Below are 21,197 nucleotides of genomic sequence, written 5' to 3'. Positions count from 1 at the left end.
GCGGGCGCGCGGGCGGGCGCAGGACAAACGCGTCGCTGCCGGACGTGAGGTGTCGGTGAGCGCGGGGGGCGGGGCCGCGCGCGGGGGAGGGGGGCGGCGCTACGGGAGCGGGTAGGCGCAGGCGCGTTTCGTCTGCGGGAGCTCGGCAGCGCTCTCGCCTGCTCCGCGTCCCCGAAATGTTGCGTAAAAATGACGCTTAATCGGTCGCCCGTGCGTGGACGGTAAGGAGGAGGTGTCGCGCTGCCGAGTGGCTGCAGGTTCGAGGGTACGCGGGAAGCGCAGCAGCACTGCGCGCAGCAGGCTGCGCCGGTGCTGCCGAGCTGCGAGATGGCTTCCTGCTCCCGCCGGCTGGTTTGTTTCCGCACACATACCTAACACACCAATATGCAGACAGCCCTTATCRTACAATACTACGTGAGGCAAGGAGTTGTTAAATTTACAGCACATGCAGAGACATACACACATGCTTTTTCTTGGATTTCTTCCCACTTACATTCCACCTTTATTAACCTTGCTCCTCTTCTAAGTGCAGAACAGGATAAAGTGTTTGACTTAACTACCCAAAATTAAAAGTCTTGAAGAGCTCAATTATATCTAAAGCTAACGGCAGAATTGCTGAAATTTGGAGAGATGCTAACTACAGCTAAACACCTCAGTGGGAGACTACTCGTCTGCTCCTGGACTACCAGGACTTCTCTGTGCTTCAGTTTTTCATCTCTAAAAATAAGGATTACAGCACAGTTTCTTCAGGGAATTGCATAATGGATGCATAAAACACTATTGCAGCCCAGACTCTACAGCAGTGCATAGTGTAATATAAAATATAAATGGAAAGGTATTGAGAAATCATGTCTTGTTCTTTACTTTTCCTCTGCCAAACAAAGCTGAACATCTAAGGGCTGCTTACCAACTTCTAAGGTGCTTGTACTGACCAGTAACATGTTATGATGAGCATTATTACTAAACGATAAGGCTGTGAAGATGTGGATGACAGATCTTACTGTTCTGTGGCAGGTACATATGTAGTTGTTAGCAGTTTTGTGAATATGATGTGAGCATGTTCATGAGCATCTATCCTGGGATATAGAGATCTCCCAGATGTTTACCTCTGATGCTGAGGAAAGCTGACTTTCCCTATTATTCTACACCACATATAGAGAGTAGCAGTTTAAGGCTCTCTCACACACAACCAATTCATTTTATATTGATTTCAGTGGCAGGACCAACTCTGTAAAGGCTGAGATTTTTCTCCTTCTTTTAGAGCTAGGTGCTAGCCAGGCCCTACAAAGTATCAGGCCTTCTTTAAAAGAGGAGCTAAATGAAACGGAAACATGAGGGGAACAGGCAGCTAATAGACAACAAGTGGAAAAGGAAAAAGAAGGAGTGTGAAGGCTGAGGGATCACACATGGATGAAAGGGCACCAGAAAAGAGGTTGAGCTGCTCCCTCCACTCAGAAGGTGTCCGCGCAAGTAGAGGACACTGCTCAGAGACATGAATGGGCGTGGGAACAGATTTAGGTTCCTTGTGAGTCTCACCTGGGTAAGGGCACACAAATTGGACCAAAATTCACATATACTTCTTTCCACATAAATCTTCAGTAAAGAGTGAAATACTTGTCTGAAAATATGGATAAGAGCATATAATCAAATAACCATCAGATATAGGGCTGAGTTTATATGTGCTGGCACTGTAGGCAAAGTCTATGTCTTATAAGAAAAAAAAAACATTTGGCTAAGCTTGTCTAAACATACCATAAATATATCTGGGGTCACCTCTCATAACAAGGAGAAAGTCAATACTCTCTCAAATCAGTGTTACCAAGTGAAATCAAAGGTCCTGGGTTTCCTTACTCTTGGTCTCCTCCCACCTTTCCCCTCACTCTCCCCCACGCACTTAAAACAGTGGCTCTGACTTTGGAGCCCCTCCAATGTGTTTCCTGGCTTTACCCGCTCTGCTCTCATCTTTTTCACACCATTTTTCTTCTCCCACACTCTTATCCCTGCTACTCCCATCCCTGTGGTATTTTATTTCCCCAGTGCTGCCATCTGGTCCCTTCTCTGAAATTCCCGCTCAGGCCCTACCCTGCCTCTCTCCCTGTAGTGCAGCGTGTGGGGAACGTCCTCCCCCAGCCTCTACCGCGTCCCCCTCTGTGACCCTAGCGGCACCTCTGCCCTGCGGCTCCCCTTTCTGCGCCCGCTTTAAGGGAGCTATATCGCACAAGCCTTTCCTCCCTCGCCCCGTCTTGCAAGGCGGCGCGCTCCCGGCGCCCAAGCTCTCCCTCCGCCTTCCGAGAGACTCCCCGAGCCCTGGGCAGGCAAGCGCCGCAGAAAACGCTCGCTAGGCGGCGCACCGCCGCGCCAACGGCGGCCTCGCGCATGCGCACCCCCCCTCCCCCGCGGCGACCGTTGGCGGCGACCGTTGGGCGATGGCGGTGGCGTGCGCGCGGCTGCCCGGCCGGCACGGCGCGCGCTGGGCCCTGCCGCTCCGCCCGCCGCTCTGCCTCGCCTGCGCTGTGGAGACCCTGGGCGACGGCAGCGCCTCGGTGGGCAGCGCACTCGCTGCCTCTCTTCCCCACTCCTGCCTCTGCCTGCACAGGGCCCTGCTGGCCTCCGAGAGCCTCTCATGGGCCTCCCCCAGCCTCAGAGCGTTGTCCCCTCACACCCTTCGGCCTGTGCTGGCCCCACAGAGAGGGCTACCCCACCTCACCCCCTGGCTTTTCCATCTTCTGCTTCCAATTTGGGGCTCAGAGATGATGGGGTGTATCTTGGTGTTAACCACTTTGGTCCAGATGTGCTGGGATGCTCTTCCCCCTAGGATGGCGCAAACAGCACCTCTGTGTGGGCCTAAGTGCTAATGGCTCCTTGTCTCCCATCTGTAGCTGGTGCGTAAGAAACACGTGCTCTCCCGTCTCCGCGATGCCTTGGCCTGGCAGCCGCTGCCGGTCATCCAGCTGCTGGCACCAGATGAAGGGCTCTGTGTTCATTTGATAGGAACTCTCTTTGGTAAGAGCTCCCTTGTGGCCTAATACAGTAGCAGAGAGAAGACAGTTCTCATCTGCTTTTGAATGGATGAAGAAGTGTGAGGTTTCTGCATGTTAAAAAAAGGGCTATTGAGACTACTAATAACTACTTCTATACTCCCCCCATTCCATCTTAGATGTATTATATTCCCTGTGGAAAAGTATGCCTGTCATTTGATTTAGAATAGGTTAATTAATTTCCTTATTCACCAAGGAGCAGAATTAGCATGTTAATGAAGCTCTTGCACTTTCCATAAGTATCTTAGCTTGTCTTTAAACTCCGGTTGGACACAGTGCTCTGGCTTATGACTCTTCCCAAAATGCCTTCTGGTTTGTTGTCATACCTCAGTGCTTTTAAATCTTGCTGAACTGTAGCATTACATGAAGATCGGTACAGAAATGAAAGTGTGAATTTGAAAAGATATTGCAGGATTTCATATCAAATGTACAAAATACCTRCCTACATAGTGATTTTTTACACCATCACTATATCTGTAGAAATTCTTGTAGGGCTATATTACCCACTTCTTTCTGGAGGGTCAGACTCGCAGTAGAAGACAATGTTCAGAGGGATGCCAGAAAGTGCCTTTCCAGCCACAGTCTCTGTGATCCCAAACATCTCTTAGCAGTTTTTGTTTGCATAGCAGTGCTAAGGGAAAGGGCTTTGAAATGTTGACTACACTCTTGATGGAGAAGGAATAATGGTCTAAATGAAGCAGCAGTAAGGCAGGAAGAAAAAGGTGGAGGGTATGAAYGCAATGCCTTCAAAGAATAAATATATTGGATTCCCTTAATTCTCAGATCTCATTTGCACATCACAGATGTTTCTTATTCTTTGGGGGGAAAGTGACTTACAAGCCCCTTCCAATGCCTTGACACAATGAATAATTCAAACAGTGTTTTCCCAGTTGGTTTGCACAAACTGTGCTGTGCATGTGTTGGGAACAGAGCTAGGTTAGAAACAGAGTTTTTTGGCAGGTTTAGTTCCCTTGTTTATTCTGTCTGCGTACATAGTCCTATACAGATGTGGAGGGAGCAGTGCTTATGGCCAGTCCAATCTATGTTGCATGACCCTAACACTAAATACCCAGAAAACAGGAGAGTTGTGTTTGCATTTCAATGCTCTTGCCTATTTTTAAATAATAATTTTGTCCCTCTCTTAAGGACTTCACAGTTGGATGGTTTTGGGATAGCTTTCATTTTTACTGTATTTAGTATAACTCCTAGAGCAGYTGGACTCCCAGTCCAAGCTTGGGAGTACGTGTAATAGTACGTAAATTTTGCATAGAACTTGAATGAACCAAAGGTGCRTTTGGTGCCAAAATGTAAGAGGGAGCCCCAGCTGAGTGTCTTAATGTCCCTGTGCCCTGGTTATAGAGGCATCTTTTGTGATACTCCTTGAGAGTATTCCACTTCCTTTGACAAAGTCAAGTTGGTATTGTAGGAAGCAGGGGAAAAACAAAACAATTCTAAAAGGATTTGCAGCTCTTTTTACAAGAAGGCATTGAAGCACTGATAATCACAAGCAGGAGTGAGTTCCACAATTGATTGTTGCTTGTCTTTTAGGGATGTTGCATACTGTGGAAGACAGCAGTGCTTTGGACCTGTTCTTAGAAGGTGAGAGGCAGATGCCTTGTCTCAGATACTGATGGTTTGTTAAGTCAAGTGTACGTCTAGTCCAATATAGATAGTGAGATGTTCAGCTTCTATGTATCTTGAATTGAGAAGAACATCTACTGTCTCTCAGTGCAGAGTGCTGGTGGCAGACTGTTTTGATATTTTGAGGGGAAGAAGGTGAAAGGACAGGAGAAGCAGACACATGGATTTAAATGTTAGTCTCATACAGGTTCTGTTACAATGAATTTAGCATCAGATGGTTAACAGTGGTAAATACAGACTGACCCAAGGCTCATCAGAGTACATGGAAATCGTCCTGTTTGCTTCAGTGAGCTTTGGGATTGCATGCTTCTCCTCAGGATAGAGTATTTGRGATTTAGCTGTGCAGGCTTCTCTTTGCGAGCAGTCCTTCATTTGTAATCTGGAGGTGATGCCTACAGGGCTGAGAAGGGAATCTCTGCAGTCCAGTTAACCTTGGGCATCTTTGCTGAGTCTAGTGATATTAGCAATGCAATGGTTTCCTCCTGTTCGGCCACAACAGATGGAAAGAGGTATGATCAGCTCATTTCATAGTGTTACCAGTTTTCAAGCACATGCTTGACATGGTGTTACAAGGTGAGAAGGTTTTTTATCATGTTACCATTCCTCTGCAAGGTGGATGCTCTCAAACAGAGCCATTTTAAGTGAGTGGTAGATRACTCCTGAAGGTTTTTAGAGATTCCGAGAGTTCTGGGCAAGAAAGGATCATTAAAATATCTCTATATCACCTCTATGTCTTTACTGAGCCCTGTAKCTTTCTTTTGGCTAAGGTAGGTCTCCTAGGTAAACTTGTAGKATTGTCCTGGAGGTACCAAGAGATGGTGGATCTATAAGTCCATGGTGTGTGTGTGTGTGTGATGTTTTTTTGGGGTGATGCTTTGCTAGAACACAAACAGCATTTGCAGTGGGTGCCTGGTAAATGTAGTTTCTTGTTGATTTCYTCTACTAAGGCAAGGTGGGCAGAGTTTTTACAGTTGTTGTGAAAAAGAATAACCACCCTGAGTTGGGGTTGAGGAGGTGARTAACACAAGGAGAGGCAGGGCCTTGCCATTGGGAAAGATATGAGATAAATGCAGCAGGTAGAAATGGCTGATAGACTGTACTGTTATCTCATGGGCTGTAGTAGAGGAGGAGCTCTGAGACTGTATCTAAGCACAGTCAGCGATTGTGATTCTCATGTCTTCTCAGGAAACACATATCTTTAAAGGGCAATTTTCATACTTTTGGAATCCTTCCCTGTTCAATTTTCAGAAATTTTGATGGTTTTAAACAAGGTATTTGTTTCTTTCTTTTCCTGGTTTCTTGCATTTRTTTTGTGTCCTGATGCTCAATTTGTCACTTTTAGTTCGTTTCCATGAATGATTTGTTGTGTTACTGGAACAGGACTGCTGTGGTGTTGCTGCAGAAGGCTCAAGCAGGGTTATCAGAAATAATTGTACTGGGAATGCAAATGTTACCCTGCTGTGTACCTCTATGCTCACTTAATGTTTAAAYTCCTTGCTCACTCCTCTGCTAAAGCCCTGTAGAAGATAAATTGTGAGTGCCCTCTGATGTGAGTTACTGATCCTRTTTCTTCTGTCTAGTTCTGGTGCAGCTTATAGTGGAGCTGAAGTCGGAGCAGTACTTACGCTGTGTTTTGAATGAAAGCCAAAAAGAGGTCAGTGACAATGAGTTCCCTGCTCTTTGTTTCAATCCTTTAGAGTTGCTCTCTTCATTCCTACATTTATGATGGTCCCACAGGTATAAAAGCCTAGGAAAATAGCAAAGGTGGGAAGTTCAGCTGGTTCGTCTCTTCATATAAGAGCTGGAGATGAGAGGGAGGAGGAGGAGCAAAAGCTAAGRGGCTTCTTGGGTGAATTAAGAGACCACTGCTGTGTTCTGGAGACTTAGTAGGTGTGTCCAGGATTTTCCTGTGATTTATCCTAAATGCTGAAGAGGTCCCTACTTGGGGAAAGATCCTGTTCTGGAGCATTATGCATTACAGAGAGCTTGCTGTTTCATGTGCATTTCTGCCTTTTGACTGTGTCCTCATCAGCAAAACGTTTTCTTCCTGTCTCACCTACAGCTGTGCAAAGCGACTACCATGAGAGGCAGTCTGCCCACATTCACTCTCTTGGGCAAGCTGGCAGATGCCATCCCTGTCTTAGCTGATTTACTGGTGGTACAGCACAGTGAGTAATCTGTCATGCCTCACTGATGTTTACATCCAGGTAGTATTCACAGCCCTAATACACATACACATATGTGCACCCATGGCCATGCCCCAGCATGCCTTTATGAAGGTCTCACAAGAACCCTGTGCAGGAGGTGAAGTGGCTCTTGGGCCTCCTGGGTGGTAGATCAGTACCTTAATAGCAGTCTTGTCATTGTACTTTTTGCCAGCCTGGCAAAAACAGCCTTTGTGAGCTGAGACTTGCAGACAATATACATTTGTTTTTCCTTTCCCTTGTCCAGCGCCCAGGAGTGTGCTGAGCATGCTTAGCTGTTTAAAGTAACTGAGGTGATGGATCTTAATCTGATGAACACTTAATTGTGACATTCATTAATCTGCATGCACAGGACTGTTCAATGGCCTTTTGCAGGCTTTTGAAGGGAAATAGGTGGATACTTTAGAAATACCAGTTCATTGGTGTGAATGTTTGCCATGTTGCATGTTCCTTATACTAGGTAATTTAGTGGATCACCTGCTGATGGGCTTGACATATCCAAATGAAGCTGTAAAGGCGGCTGTCTGCTACTTGTATGGCAAGCTGTACTCCTCTCCTGTTGGCACAGAACGGCTCTCAGCACACTTCACAGAAAGGCTGTGTGGTGTCTTCTTGAATACTTTGGGACATGCACAGACAAAGGAGCTACAGGTTAATTGTTTGGGTAAGGCATTTCTGAGAGAAGCTGTAGGTGCAAGGGAATGCTTAGAACAGAGGAGAAAGCCCTGGGTAGTTTAGGGGCCATAATGTGGGTTGTTTCCTAGATGAGCATTAAACAAACTCCTAGATGATAGGCTGTTTTGCAGCAGGGGAGTCTTGTCTGAAACAGCTGATCCTTTCTGTTACTGCATAGCAATCTCATGTCCCAGCCCAACTGCTGAGCTTCCCCAGACCTCTGTTGTCCCTAGAGCTCCACATTTGCCTAGCACTGAATTCTTCAGCGTTCGCAGTGCAGCTTGACCCATCTCAATGTGATGTTATCATCCTAGGAACAGAGCATCCACCGAAGTCTCTGTATGCAAACACTYGGCACAGACTGGTGGGTTCTGTAGAGTAATGGAATGGAGTCTAACAAATATTATCTTCTGATGTGGGGCACTGTATTATTTCAGTTAGAGAGCTAATGTGGAAGTAATGCTTTCTTACATTTATGCTTCCAAGTGCAGTTACCAACTGTGCTGAAGAGCACAGTTCTGGTCCTCCTGGCTTTGCTTGTTTGCAAACCATCTGGGGAATTCCTCTTTCATGTAGGAGGTAAGCAGGAATTGGATTGCTCCTCAGATCATCTACTCAGCTACTGGAAATGGATGAYGATTCCTTTAGAATCATAGAATCATAGAATCAGTAAGGTTGGAAGGGACCTCTGGAGATCATCTAGTCCAGCCTCCCTGCTCAGCAGGGTCACCTAGAGCATGTTAGACAGGGTTGCATCCAGGYRGGYYTTGAATATCTCCAGAGAAGGAGACTCCACAACCTCTCTGGACAACTTGTTCCAGTGCTCTGTCACTCGCACAATGAAGAAATTCCCCCTCACGGTCAGGCAGAACTTCCTGTGCTTCAATTTTTGCCCATTGCCTCTTGTCCTGTCACACGGGACAACTGAAAAGAGTTTGTCCCCATCCCTTTGACACCCTCCCTTCAGGTACTTGTACACATTGATAAGAATTTAAAAGTTGAATTCCATGGCTCAGGCTATATCCCTTGTGAGCGTGTACTGAAATAAACTCTGATAATTTGCATCAGGACCTGTAGCAATGCTCTATACTTTTATATTGATTTTTTTGTATGGATATCCTTTAACTAAACACAACTGTTTCAGTAAGAGCCTGTGAAAGTAGAAAGGGAAGATGAACACCAGTTCTCTAGGAACTATTCTGTGGAAAATCTGTGCTTGTTGTGTCACTGACTGTAGCTTGGAGAAAAATGCAGGTCATTGCATTTGAAGCATTGACCTAAGCTCTCTGAAGAAACAGTTTAGAGRGAGGGTACTGGAGCAGAGAAGACAGTGCAGCCGGGTTGCTCCTGAGATCATTTACCTTTGTACCTGCACATCTCCAAGAAGAGGAGAGCAGACCCAGCAAAAAGAATCAGCAACATAGGGTTATAAGACCTGTGGCTCATCCAAGTGTCCTGGGTGCCATCAGCTCCCTAAACATGAGAAGAGGGGCTTTGCAAGAAGTGCAGAACAGGGAGGAACTGGTGTTAAGTCTTAAGCTGTAAGTACTCCTGTGTTGATGTACTCCTTCATGTGCCCAATGTGATGCTTGCTCCCGCTCCATCTTTTGCAGGTTTGCTTAAGGAGCTGCTGAAATCTGACCATTTTGTTTCCATTCTTATGAATAATTCAAASACAGAGGAGGAGTCTGAGAACCCAGACTTTTTAGAGGGCGAAAACCCACTGCCACTTGTTCTGAAAAAGGTGATGGCTAAAGTAGTCTTACAGAATGCAACCTGTGACTTTCTAATAGGTTATCCCTTGTTCTGAAGTGRATTGTTGGTAGAATTAAATAATTTGCCACACTATAATTAATCTGTGTTTCAGGCACTTGACTGTGCTGTTACCAACATTGACCAGCAAAAGAGGCTGCAGTGGAGAATGGAGGAACTCCCATAGATCATCTCACTGTTCATTCCTGCATTGTAGAGGSGGAATTTTCCTTGTGGCCCCAGCTGGTTTTACTCACTGACACTTGAGGGCTAATAGAGCACTTGTAGYGCCAGCATAACTAAGCGTGGGGGCAAAGCTATCCTTACTCAGTGTCTTCTCTATTGTGATTTTCATTTTGCATTTCTAAGTGTATTTGGCCCAGTGTTTTATCTTGCCTTGGCAAATTTGATCAGTGAAATACATTCAAAAGAGAGCTCTTCATTTCTTTTTTTTTTAATTTTAAAATTTAGAGGGAACTGTTTGCTATTCATATCTGCACCACTGATTTCCTCCCTCTTTTTGGCTTTTGTTTCCCAACAGCTTTTGTTGACCAGAGACGAGATGTTACAGGCAGCAAGTTCTCACTGTATGGCAGCAGTGCTGGTTCACTCTCCCAGCAGATATGCTCCTGCCTTTATCCATGCTGATGTCCCAGGTGAAGAAGTACAGCAACACCTATTGTTTGTCTGACAGTATCAAAGCCCATCCTGCTTTTTTGTATAGGAATCACACTCTGGCTCCATGAAATCCACTAATGGTAGAATCTGTGCAGTGACTGTTTTKTACCAGTAAAGAGACTTAATGTGATTGTAGGAAGAGAAGTGAAGAATAAATTTTCAATTGAAAGTATAGAAGCAGCTCTCAACAGACAGAATGGAGAGGCCACAGTAAGAATTTGGACAGATCCTTGAAGCTAAGGCCCTGCTTGAATGATGTTAGGGAATGTTTTATCAGCCATGTCTCCCAGTTGTAAGRTGTCAGTTGTGCAGATGACTTATAGCCCACTTGTCATATAGAGAGTAGAGTGGCCTTCACCATGTTACATTGCTAGCTGCCTCCTGCAGCATCTGGGTTTTCCTTTAAAACTTTTAGTAGTGGGTGATGGTTCTTTATTTTACTCTGCTCTCAGAAGACAGAAATGTTTTGGTTTTGTAAATTCCTTAGGAGATGTAAAACTTTGAGAAAAAATATCACTGCATCTGTGGTAAAGCTGGCTTCGTGGTTCTTCATTTGTGCCAAAGGTTAGAGCCACAATTCAGCTCCTGGCTACAAAGTTTGTGCTGGAAAGATGTCTGCCTTCAGGACTCTGCTCTCTGAACGCTTTGTTTTGAAAGCTAGTTTAACTCCAAGTATCCTCTGCATTCTCCATTGCTGCCRTTTCATACTATAACCATTCTCCCAGTGGCTGTTGCTGTGCATTCTGGTTTCCTCCTTCTTCCTCTACTCTGTTTTAGGAGAAGCTGTGCCGTGCTCTGAGCAGACTACGCCTTGCCTCTTCCTTATTTGTATATGTTTGCAGAATTCCTGTTTGAGTGTCTCTCATGCACCAATGAAATTCTCATCTGGTCGGTATATTGCTGCTTGCTTCTCCTAACTGAAGAGCGCCTTTTCTTCTCRAAGTGTCACACAGTCTATGGTGAGTCATGGCTTTCTGACAGAGTGACTGCAGTACTGCTGTGGACGCTTGCTGTGCCTCTAGCTAAATTGCAGTGCTTTAGGAACAATGACCATTTCCAGTCAGGATGGGTAAAAATCTGAAAATGAATATGCAGCAGATATGTTTGTAGTGTTTTCATAGCTTGAATTTACAGTGCCTATGACTTAATAAGCTCCTAATGAGCATATGTTCATTATAATAGCCAGGCATCATGACTGACACTACCTCAGGACTTATTAGGTGGTTCTGTGGAGATGCCGAGAGTGAATTTAGGAGAAGAAGCTGAATTCCTTCCTTTCTTCTAGACTTTCCTCCAGCAGTGGAGGTTGAGACCTACTATGAGGGTGTTGAGTTAACACAGTGTTTTGGGCAGTTGTTGTTTCTGTCAGTGACTCAGAAGAATGGTTGTTAAAATCTTCCTTCTTTTTAAGAATTCATTTTRGTCCCATTCTGGACTTTGGGCTGTGTGTTAAAAGTCTTCTCTGTGCCTTCTCTTGATCATATGCAGGTGTTGAATCTCTGGTGAGGAGTCTCCGAGATGTCCTGCAGCTGAACAATGTAGAGTTGCAYAAGCAAGGGCTCCTGCTCTTCACTGAAATACTGAAAAGGTAAGGGGTTGCCTTATCTGGTTTGCACAGGCAGAATTTGTGCCCCCAGGATGGAAGATGTTGGGCTTTTACTGTTTAGGCTTTTTCTCCAAAATCAAATATCTACACCCCAGAGCCTTTTGTATTTGAAAGATGTTGCTGAACAAGCGCTATCTCACGTCTCCTTTATTCTTGTGAAGAAGGGCCTAATGGTTGTTTTTAAACCTCCCAGTGCGTCCTCGTTGTGCATACACCCAGCAGTGTATTTGCTGCTTTCTGCTTCCTTGTCTATTTGAGAAGCGAATTCTCCTCTCAGCAGTAGATAGGACGGAAGGGGAAGGCTAGGATGGTCCAGCTGTATGTGAGCGGGCCATCTCCTGCTAAGTGCATCTCTATGACAAAATGGAGCRTGCAGATTCCATGGTTTTTGGTCATGTGTCTTCATCTGAGCTAAATTCAAACAGGGAAAACAAATTCCAGGCTGAAATATTAATGTTTTCTGTCACTTTTTTTCTCTCTTTTCTGCTAAAGAGTAACAAAACTTGTCTTGTTTTTCTTCTATGCTTCCTGTTCCTGCCTCTATGGTTTTGTTCCTGTCTTGTCATGCTGTTGTCACAGGCTTCTTATTGCTGCTTAGTTCCCCCAAGAGAGCCCTTGAGCTGAATTTTGGAAATGTCATTGTCAATTCTGTAGCAAATGGCAGGGAAAGAAGAGAAAAGAAAAGCAGCAGTATTGGAACAGTGTGATGATGCCAGAGTGGGATCTGTCAAAAAGAGAAACCAGAATGTAGGAAACACTAATTACGGCATTAATGCTTGTAAAGCAAAGAGAACACTCTGCCCAATTACTCTCACTTTCTAGTGCACACATTCCAGTTTGCTTAACTTAGAAGTGTAGTTTCATTTAAAACTATCTCATGGTGGGGGGAAGGAGTCTTATCCTGGAATCTCTCCTCCTTGTTTCCCTTGTAGCTGGATTGTTTTGTGACTGCCCTGTGCTCTGGCATTATCTAGGCAAGACTGACTGTCTCCATTTGCATTGTTAGAAGTGTCAGGAATGGTCGATATCTCTCCCTGCAATGCTCCTTGCTTCTCCCAGCACCACTGGAGTAGCAGGCACAGTTTGGGGCCCAAAGACAAGAAGATGCAGGAGTGCTGTCCTGCATGCTTTTTCCCCAGATCCCAAGGACATCAAAATGCACCATATTGCAAGTGGGTTTATGCCTCTTGAATGAGTCAGCAATACTCCTYCATCCCTTCCTCCCTGCATGAGTCAGTGAAGACTCCTCTGAGGTGTTTTACTTCAGAAGATCAGTGATTAAAGGAAGAAAAATGCAGGGGATTAATAGAACTAAAGTATCAGCAGAAGAAACAACATGAGGTTCAGCACACCCCTTATCATGGCTTGAGCCAAAAGCTGGKCCTGGTTCCTGAGCTGTTCCTGAGAAGCACAGGGTCTTCTCCCTGGCTTGTCCACCTCACAGCTTTTTCTAACAGCAGAATGTGAGGCAACTGCTGAGCTGGATTTGAGTGACTAAAAGGAGGACTTCTGCCTCTGCTCGCTTTTTATCCTGCAGCTGGGCTACTAATTTAATTTCTGCTGAAGTTCACTTTTCTCTCTCAATTGTACATGGAAGCATGTGCTCCTGGCTCACTCATCAGACATGTCTGGGGAAACTGAATGACAGGGAATACTTTTGGCTCCAAGTCTGGTTTCTGTCATGCCGTGCTTCTCCTTCTCTGCCCTCCCTTGTTGTCTCTTTGGTGAGGCTCTCTGGCAAGCTGTAAGTGTCCCTTTCCCACATGTAGCTGCCTGTTTTCCCCCTCTTTCACAAATGTACCTGACTTGCCAGGAGCCAGCTGACCCGTCTACCGTTTATGCAGCTCTACTCAATAAMAGAATTAATGATTCCTCATCCCCTGGTGCTCTGATGTGGAAAGCTCAAAGGTGTTGTGCCCTAAGGTGGTCAAACAACTAAAGTGCTCACCATCAATAAAAAAYGTCAAAACAGCTGGGCTACATTTATTTTCCTGATTACTTTTCARGTTCATGAAAGTCCCTGTTCTGGCAGCATCTGGCATTAGAAATGCCATGGGACTGTGAGAGAAGCTATTCTCGTGGCCTTGTCCTTGTTCTAGGATGGTGGTGTTTACATGTTTACTGAGAAATGTGAATTYGTGAATTTCCAGACGAATCCTCAAATGCGAGAGCAAATGGGCTCAGCACAAAGTCCTAGGTAGAGAGATCACTGTGTTTTGCAGAGCCTTTTTCGTGTGCTTTTCATATCAGCATTTGCTGGCATAGTCACACAGTTATCCAAGCTGTGRGTTTTTTCACTGTCGGAGAGCTCCAGACATGCTCAAGTTTGAGACTACATTCCTTGAGAGCAGTTGGCTCCAAATACTGAAAAGCATGGAACTGCTCAGTGGATGGCTCAGCTATCCATTTGGTGAAAAAGGAGAGGGTGTTACAGTTACTTTATTCTGACAGTATTCRCTTTGCTCTTTCCTCTTTTCAGGCAACCAGTGGAAATCAAATTATTCACAAACCGAGGTGTATRTAAAGAAGCCATTGATGTTCTGATGGAGACAGTGAACTGCCCAGTGCTTGAGGTGGCAGTAGAGGCTGTGAAAGCTGTGGCAGCCTTTCTGAGGTAGGCAAGAAGGTGTTTACGGGCTTTTTTTCGAATAGGTCTGTTGATACCATGCTTGTCTCTGGGACTCCTATGGCTGTGTGGGTGAGCAGCAGGAATTATGGCTGAGACAGGTGTAGGTACAACAGAACTACCCAAATAAGAGGTTTGCCAGGGCAGTGTRTCTGTGGTAGGCAGCAATCTGCTGCAGCAAGAACCTAAGGTCCCAGGCAGGCATGTAGTACATAGGTTACTGTGGCTTTGTCACTCTATGCCTATCTGGATAGATGATGGCAAGCAGGAGAYTGTGTACAGTGATAAACTTCCTGATTGCGGTGGGGCAGACATTGAATGCAGCAAGGGTATATTTGGGCTCTGTATGAAGGCACTGTTTGGAGAGCATGGCCTTAGTATGSTGTGTTGGAGAGAGGTGGCAATGGCATACTGCAGTTGAAGGAGCAGTTATTGCTGCTGGTCTTGCCTTAGTGCATGGACTGTCCCTAGCAGGGAATGTGCACACTCTCTTTCTCTCCACCTGTGCAGGAAGGACCATTTGAGCTCCCCTCCAGTCCCGTATGAAGAGCTACAGAAGCTGCTGGAGGCAGTGCTGAAGCGATGTGCTGACCTTTCCCCACCACAGAGTAACAAGGGACATGCAGTAAGTCAAGAGTGATTGTTGCCCCTTGGAAGGACCAAGCAGAGCAGAAATGACCTTCTTAGCACAGCATGTAGATGCTATGTGTACGTTTCATACCTTTCACCCGTAACTGTTGGGGTCTCTGCTGTTTCTTTTTGATCCTCATGCCTTGAGATGGCAGCAACCTTTGTCTCTGAGGTAGCTGAGGATGAATGCTGGTCAATGCTCTTTCTATATCAGTGAAGATACTTGGGGCACCACTTGAATGTGCTGCTTCCTTTACGTGTCCAGTGCTCTGAGGTCATTTGRACCTCCCCYTTTTCAGGGCTTCACCTTGTAGGTTGCCTTATTTTTTTTTCTTCTTTTTYTTYYTTTTTYYTTTTTTTTCCAAAGACCATGCCTTACTCTGCCTTCAGATCARGAGGATCAACTTGCATGCACTGAGATGCCTCAGCAAGGGAATTATTAGCTGCTATTTGAACTGCAAATCCTTTCCATTTCCTGGAACATKCAGTTAGTCTGATGGGCTGCTGGGAGCTGTGAATCCCTGAGGAGAGCCCCCATTTCAGATGGCTGGATGAAAAGACAAGGGCTTGGCCTTACGGCTGTGGGCTCAGGAGCATGTGGACTTAAATCACAAATGTGTWTGTAATGGCAAGAATGTCTTGCTGGAGTACCAGAGACCCAAATGCCTGCTTATCTGTCTCTAGATCTGCAGCCCAAGTTGTGTGACACCTGATTTTTGTCTTCTCTGCCTGGAGATAGTGGAGTTGCTTTCTGCCTGAAGGGTAGACATTTGTCAGTCTGTTTGCATACACAGACCTTGGTGTTCTAATCAGAATACGGGACCTTAYAGGAAGGAAAATAGGTGAAGGGTAAGGACATCCAGGCAGTCTGTAATGGGAGGAAAGGGGAAATGATTGCACCTCTGATAAGGTGTCTCAGCATCAAATGGGCAAGGAATTTATAGTTTTGAACTGCCAGCCATGCCATTGTCTTGATGCAACTAGATTGCTGTGCCCTTCTGGCTGAACTTGGTGGGATGCTGTGTGAGAACAACAGCCAGCACATGRATGGTTACTTACAGATGTAAGCGTAAGGAGGTGGGTAGGAAACTTCCAAGGTTTAAGTGCTGAGCAGGAAGAGGAATTATTCAGCCTTGTCCAAAGAGTAATTGGAGGAACATGGATTAAAAAAAAAARRRRRGGGCTATGTTTTCCCTGAAAGGTTTAAAGTTTCATTAGCTGAAATRTTTAAAACTCAGACTAGACAAAACGTGGCAATAGAGTTTGTACTATTAAAGGCAATAGTACAGACTGAGGCAATATTCAAGACAGGGCAATGCAGAACTAGTAGCTCTCTAACTCTGCCTCCCTCAGGAAAGCACAGTAGCCCTCTAACTCTGCCCTCCCTGGGAAAGTACAGTAACAGAGACAGCTATGTGAAAGAAGTGAATGGAGTGTAATATTTTTTTATTCCTGCTGCTGGTATTGAAGAAAGCTATTTTGTTTCACAATGAACACAAGATCTTGAARACTTTTCTCCTTTAACAGGGTGACCTCCTATTCTCAGTGTCTCAGAGTCACTCAGGAAACAGAAATCTTAGCAGAGTACCTCAGAGACAGGGACAGTTCTTGCTCAACACCCTGGAAAGTTTCAGAAATGCATGTAGGTGAGGACTAGCAGAGGGGTGTGTGTGTGCGTGTTTGTGGGTGTGARTTCTGATACATCATGACTGAGTTTCTCTACCCAGTCCTACCATTGAAGTTTCAAAGGTGAGTTCAGTGTGTGGCACTTGTCAGTGAAGCTCCAGAGTGAGGGATGTGAAACACTGATGATGGTGAAAACTTTGTGGTACCTGCAGGTGCCTCCCAGGAAACTTGACTGAGACCTATCAGTTTATTTCATCTCTTTGGCCTTTGAAGAAGAAAAATCTGCTTGAAAATAAGATTAAAAAGAAACTGGAGGGTGTCATTATCAAAATCTGATAATGATGTAAGAACTGATGGAAGGTATATATGAAACCATGTTCCATTTCTTGTGCTCTGGGCAAGGGAGTCTCACTGCTGGAGAGGATTAACCATTTAACAAATATGTATCTGGTCCAGCTGCTGGCCTTGTATTTGCTTATATCTGTGTCATGTTATTGCAAGTGGGTTTAGAGGCACCAACTTTTCCTGTTTTGCTGGATGGGAGCCATCCCTTAGCTGGCCAGGAGAAGATGGAAGATAGGCTTGCATACGAAACCGTATCTACTAGTGGAGAAGTTTGTCCAACTTAGTTATTTTGCCTTGCATCACTTGCATTTGGCTTGGCTGAAGTAATACAGCCAGAAGCCAGTGTCTGTGTCTGCACTGACTCAGTATCTTGGCACAGTGTTAGAGGGCACTGGTCTTCTATCATGGTTTCTAGAATGGTTCACTGAATGGTTTAGCTGAATAGTTCATGGACTGTTTTTTATGAGGTTTGCTGTATTGTACTCTAGCCTCTGTACTGAATGTACTCTAGGTGAGTACATTCAGTCTTGCCACAYTGAGGTCTCCCTCTGWAGATATTTCCTTCAGAGAAGCTATGTCTTCCTTTCCCAACTTGTGGTACAGTTGTACAACACTGCTAACTTTTAATAGCTTCATTCAAGAAGTAACTGTGTTACTACCAGATGAGTTTCCAACGCGTTGTATGTTCCTGGGGCCCCAAGTGGTGAAAACTGTGAAGGAACCATAGCATGACCTAGCTTCCTTTACAGAGCAGGGAGAGTTCCTCTCTCCTCTAGYGTCTTCTGTATGTTTGTAGGTTAGCAGTGGAGTTCCAGAGTGACCCGATGGCCCAGGAGAATGCTTTCACTGCCCCCAGCTCCGAGAGCAGGGACACTCTAAGCAACTTCTCTGAGTTCCTGTTGAGGATTTGTGACAATATCTGCATCCCCATGGTCATGGTAGGGTTTCTTTTGAACTTGATCTATTCTGTGAGTGCCTGGATATGTGCTCTCAAGCATGGAGAGATGGTGAGAGAAGTCATTTTGGGAAGAAGAGTATATAGGATAAACCAAGTACAGCTGTGGCATTTGCCACCTCCCCAGAGACAAGTGTAGCATTATCATGTTCATGCAAAATGGGAATGTGTAGTGTCTCCGGGTAGAGAAGTTCATAAAGCTTCCAAATAGATTGCAATGTTTTTCTTTCGACTGTGCAGTCCCCTTAACGTACCTCATGTTACCTAATCCATGGCAGCCCTGGCTGTTGCAGAAAATTAAGCATTCAGGAGCTGTTGTTTCCAGAAGGTATTGGTGAGCCTGTCCAGCCTACACAGCAAGGACGATACTAGGCCATATGGCTCGGTAAGGCCATACAGTTTAAAAAGTAGCGGTGGAGGGTCATTTGTGCTTTAGTGTTCAATGCCAACCTGTCACTAAAACACTTACAGCAGGATTATCCGAATGGTGGGACTCTGATGCAGTACCATATGTTGAGTAAATTTTCCTTACACTTTGCCAGAATTTCAGGTATAAGAATTCTTGTAGTTGCTGGGGGCTTGGAGTTTTTTTGTTTTGTATTTTTAACACTCTCTTTGTAGACACCTCTACCTAGTGCAGTCCATGTCCAGTTTGGCAAAGCTGGAATCAGTATGCTGCTTCTTGCTCGTTGGATTTAACTGAAAATTATAGACTGCAGTAAAATTGCCCCATGGCCTTCTGTAAGAGTGAGTTGAGTTGTTCTGCTCTAAACCAGGTAGGGCTAGATCCTGCAGAAAACTTAAATGCCTGTGTTTGCTACTACTCAGCAAAACGCTGAAGCACTGGTGTTAAGTGGTATTGAAGTCAGCTGTACTTAAGTGTATGTCCTACATTGTATGCCTCGCTGTAGAATTAGCCATTTGACCTGTAATAGTAGTTATGTCTAGGGTAGCATGGACAATAATGTCAGTTGTTATGTCAGGGTTTAGCTGGTTGCCAGCTGGAATCGGGAAGGAGTTTCTTGTTTGATGTAACGTCTTGCAGAGTTAGCAGCACTGCTCATAAACATTGGATGGGGGAGTGTTARTTGCTTTCAAAATGCTCTGTAAGCCTATGTACTTGCTGCCAGGCATTTTGATAGAAGGGCTGTTAGTACCATTTATCTGGATTTGGGAATCTAATATTCTGGGACAGTGGGAAGCATGAAGAAAGCTGCTGCTTTCTGTGTGTGTTGCATATCACCCATCTGAYCTTTTCTTCATTCTTTCCACAGAACTACCTGGAAAAGGCTGCCAGCCCATCAGTGATGGAGGTTTTCATATCAACCCTTAATACCCTGTTTACAGTGATGCCGAACATGAGGAATAAGTTCTCCAAAAAGCTGGGTATGGGGGTATAGGATCATGTGCTCTGTGCTGCTTTGCTTAACAGATAGAACTTGCTGCTACTGCATATTTTGAAGCAATGAGCTTAACGAGACTTTCAGTGGGGGATTACATTACATGTTTATGTGGGAAAGAACAGAGTGTGCAGTCATGTTCAGTAGAATGAAAATGTTATTGGGTTTAGGAATGGTGATAGAACAGATTTTATTTTAGATAAGTAAATTGTGTCAGCTTTACCCCTTCCTCTAGAATATTCAAAACTACCTATTTCTGTAGACAGGGATTATGCTGGGAATATCAGTTGGCTTTTATTATATAGAAATATATTGACTTTGTCTCTTCCTTACTCTTTGCAGATCAGAGAGTGATGAAAAGAATTCCTTTTTTCTAAACGTGTAGAAATGGCAAATCTTTCTCCTTCTGAAAGGGCAAATGAATCTCAGCTATTGTCCTCCAAGTCAAGATTAGAGTAGGTTGCCTTGGAAGTGTCAGAGAGAGAAAGCCTGACAAGTGCATTCTTAACTGGGAAGACCTGCCACGTTCAACAGTTTTGTTTGCAGATGCGTGGGGATGTCTATGGGACCTYGTCAGACACATTTGGTGCTCTTTTGACATTTCTGTCTTGCTTTCTCTCCAGCATCCTCCTCCTTCATCCGWCTGACGTTGGAGCTGAAGGCCAGATTTTGCTCTGTGCAAAGGTATTGTGATGCGTATACTGAAAGTGAGTCAAAAATTTCCAGATGGGAAAACAGATCACATTTATCTAATGCATCTGATTTAGGCAAGAGTGGAGCCTAAAAGACTCAAGAGTCATATCTTATTGCAAAAGTGAACAGTAACTGACAATGGCAAAGCTGTGAGAAAGGGGAAAAGCAGTTAGGCAGAGGGAGGGTGAACATATGCAGCTTTGAGAGAGTTCAGTGTGCCATTGTAAGCCATGCAGCTATGGATACAGCAACCTGACTTTGGAGTAGTGAAATCAGTTGGAAAGAATTGCAGTAGCATCAGTTCCATTTGAGCTCTGACTTCCTAGACACATATTACCACTACTTACSTTTCTCTTGGTGTGATAATGTATAATAAATAGGGAGGGATAAGGGAGACTTTAACACAATATATTGCAAATGGTCATCTCTAGCAGAGGTTATCATTTCTCAGTTGAAGAGCACCTGGGGACACTCTCTGTGGGTCTGCAGAGATGTTTTATATCCTCTTCCCTGTTACTGCAACTTGTTGGGAGAATAGACAAAAAATACAGCACCCCTAAGTCCAAGTCACCRTTATGTGAAGTAGAGTGGGGATGTTTGTTCCTGTGAACGGTGTGTGGGGAGTGATCTAGGCCTGTGAATACAGCAGCACATGGTGCCAAGGATGTTATGGTACAGTACAAAGATGTTTGGTTATGTCCTATTCCACAAGAAAATCATTAGAGAGAGGGAAATGCCTGCAAATAGACCTGTTCTTACAGCTTTTAGATAATTTTTTGTTATTGCCACTTTTTTATCCTTGGAAACACCATTGCCCCAAAATCTCCTTACTGGAGTTTATCAATGGTATCAGGTATTGGGAACTGCCCCCTCCGTACATCTCTCTTCTGTGATGTGATGTTAAGGGTCCTGTCCTCACAGGACTTATGTGAATACAGGGTGTGATGATTGTGAGAGTACCCTGCTGTACTGACATTGTCCCCCGTGTGTGTTCACTGTTGTCACTGCTACTGTCTGCCATGTCAGTCTTGTTGTGACAGAGCAAGTATTTATATGTGATCATTCAGAAAATTGAAGTTTGGCAGATGCTGTGTGATACTAGAAGTGTGAAGAGGTTTCTAGCCTTCTCTCTTGTATATTTCTGGTGTTCTCCACAGTAATCCTGTCTTGAATCAAGCATGTTCCAGCTTCCTTTACAACTTGTGCCTGAGCCTCTACTCTACCATGGAGAAGGAGAGAGATTCTTCTCAAGAGGGCAAGTCTGGGGAAGGAGATAACTTGCTTGTAGTGAGGTCCTACCAGCCTCTATTTAGGCAGTAGACAAAAAA

The 21,197-nt window shown here is 44.8% G+C and overlaps 1 protein-coding gene across 1 annotated transcript in view; it reads left to right on the top strand.

Annotated features, from left to right (window-relative positions):
• Positions 1 to 2,426: 2,426 nt before the first annotated feature.
• MEI1 (meiotic double-stranded break formation protein 1) overlaps positions 2,427 to 21,197 on the top strand; it is a 38,300-nt gene continuing 19,529 nt past the window's right edge. The window contains exons 1-18 of the mRNA XM_085323576.1: positions 2,427 to 2,543; positions 2,880 to 3,003; positions 4,587 to 4,637; positions 6,260 to 6,333; positions 6,742 to 6,847; positions 7,344 to 7,547; positions 9,172 to 9,302; positions 9,852 to 9,966; positions 10,831 to 10,947; positions 11,477 to 11,576; positions 12,654 to 12,784; positions 14,073 to 14,208; positions 14,731 to 14,845; positions 16,378 to 16,496; positions 17,618 to 17,759; positions 19,051 to 19,162; positions 19,800 to 19,860; positions 21,027 to 21,124. Of these exons, the coding sequence (XP_085179702.1) occupies positions 2,427 to 2,543; positions 2,880 to 3,003; positions 4,587 to 4,637; positions 6,260 to 6,333; positions 6,742 to 6,847; positions 7,344 to 7,547; positions 9,172 to 9,302; positions 9,852 to 9,966; positions 10,831 to 10,947; positions 11,477 to 11,576; positions 12,654 to 12,784; positions 14,073 to 14,208; positions 14,731 to 14,845; positions 16,378 to 16,496; positions 17,618 to 17,759; positions 19,051 to 19,162; positions 19,800 to 19,860; positions 21,027 to 21,124 (2,053 nt within the window). The remainder of the gene's footprint in view (positions 2,544 to 2,879; positions 3,004 to 4,586; positions 4,638 to 6,259; positions 6,334 to 6,741; positions 6,848 to 7,343; positions 7,548 to 9,171; positions 9,303 to 9,851; positions 9,967 to 10,830; positions 10,948 to 11,476; positions 11,577 to 12,653; positions 12,785 to 14,072; positions 14,209 to 14,730; positions 14,846 to 16,377; positions 16,497 to 17,617; positions 17,760 to 19,050; positions 19,163 to 19,799; positions 19,861 to 21,026; positions 21,125 to 21,197) is intronic.

Source organism: Rhea americana, unplaced genomic scaffold (assembly GCF_003343005.1).
Source record: "Rhea americana isolate MKP2758 unplaced genomic scaffold, rheAme1 scaffold_85, whole genome shotgun sequence".
NCBI classification, from domain to species: Eukaryota; Metazoa; Chordata; class Aves; order Rheiformes; family Rheidae; genus Rhea; species Rhea americana.
The sequence above is the reverse complement of the archived record's forward strand: the minus strand, read 5'-3'. Positions and strand labels throughout refer to the sequence as shown.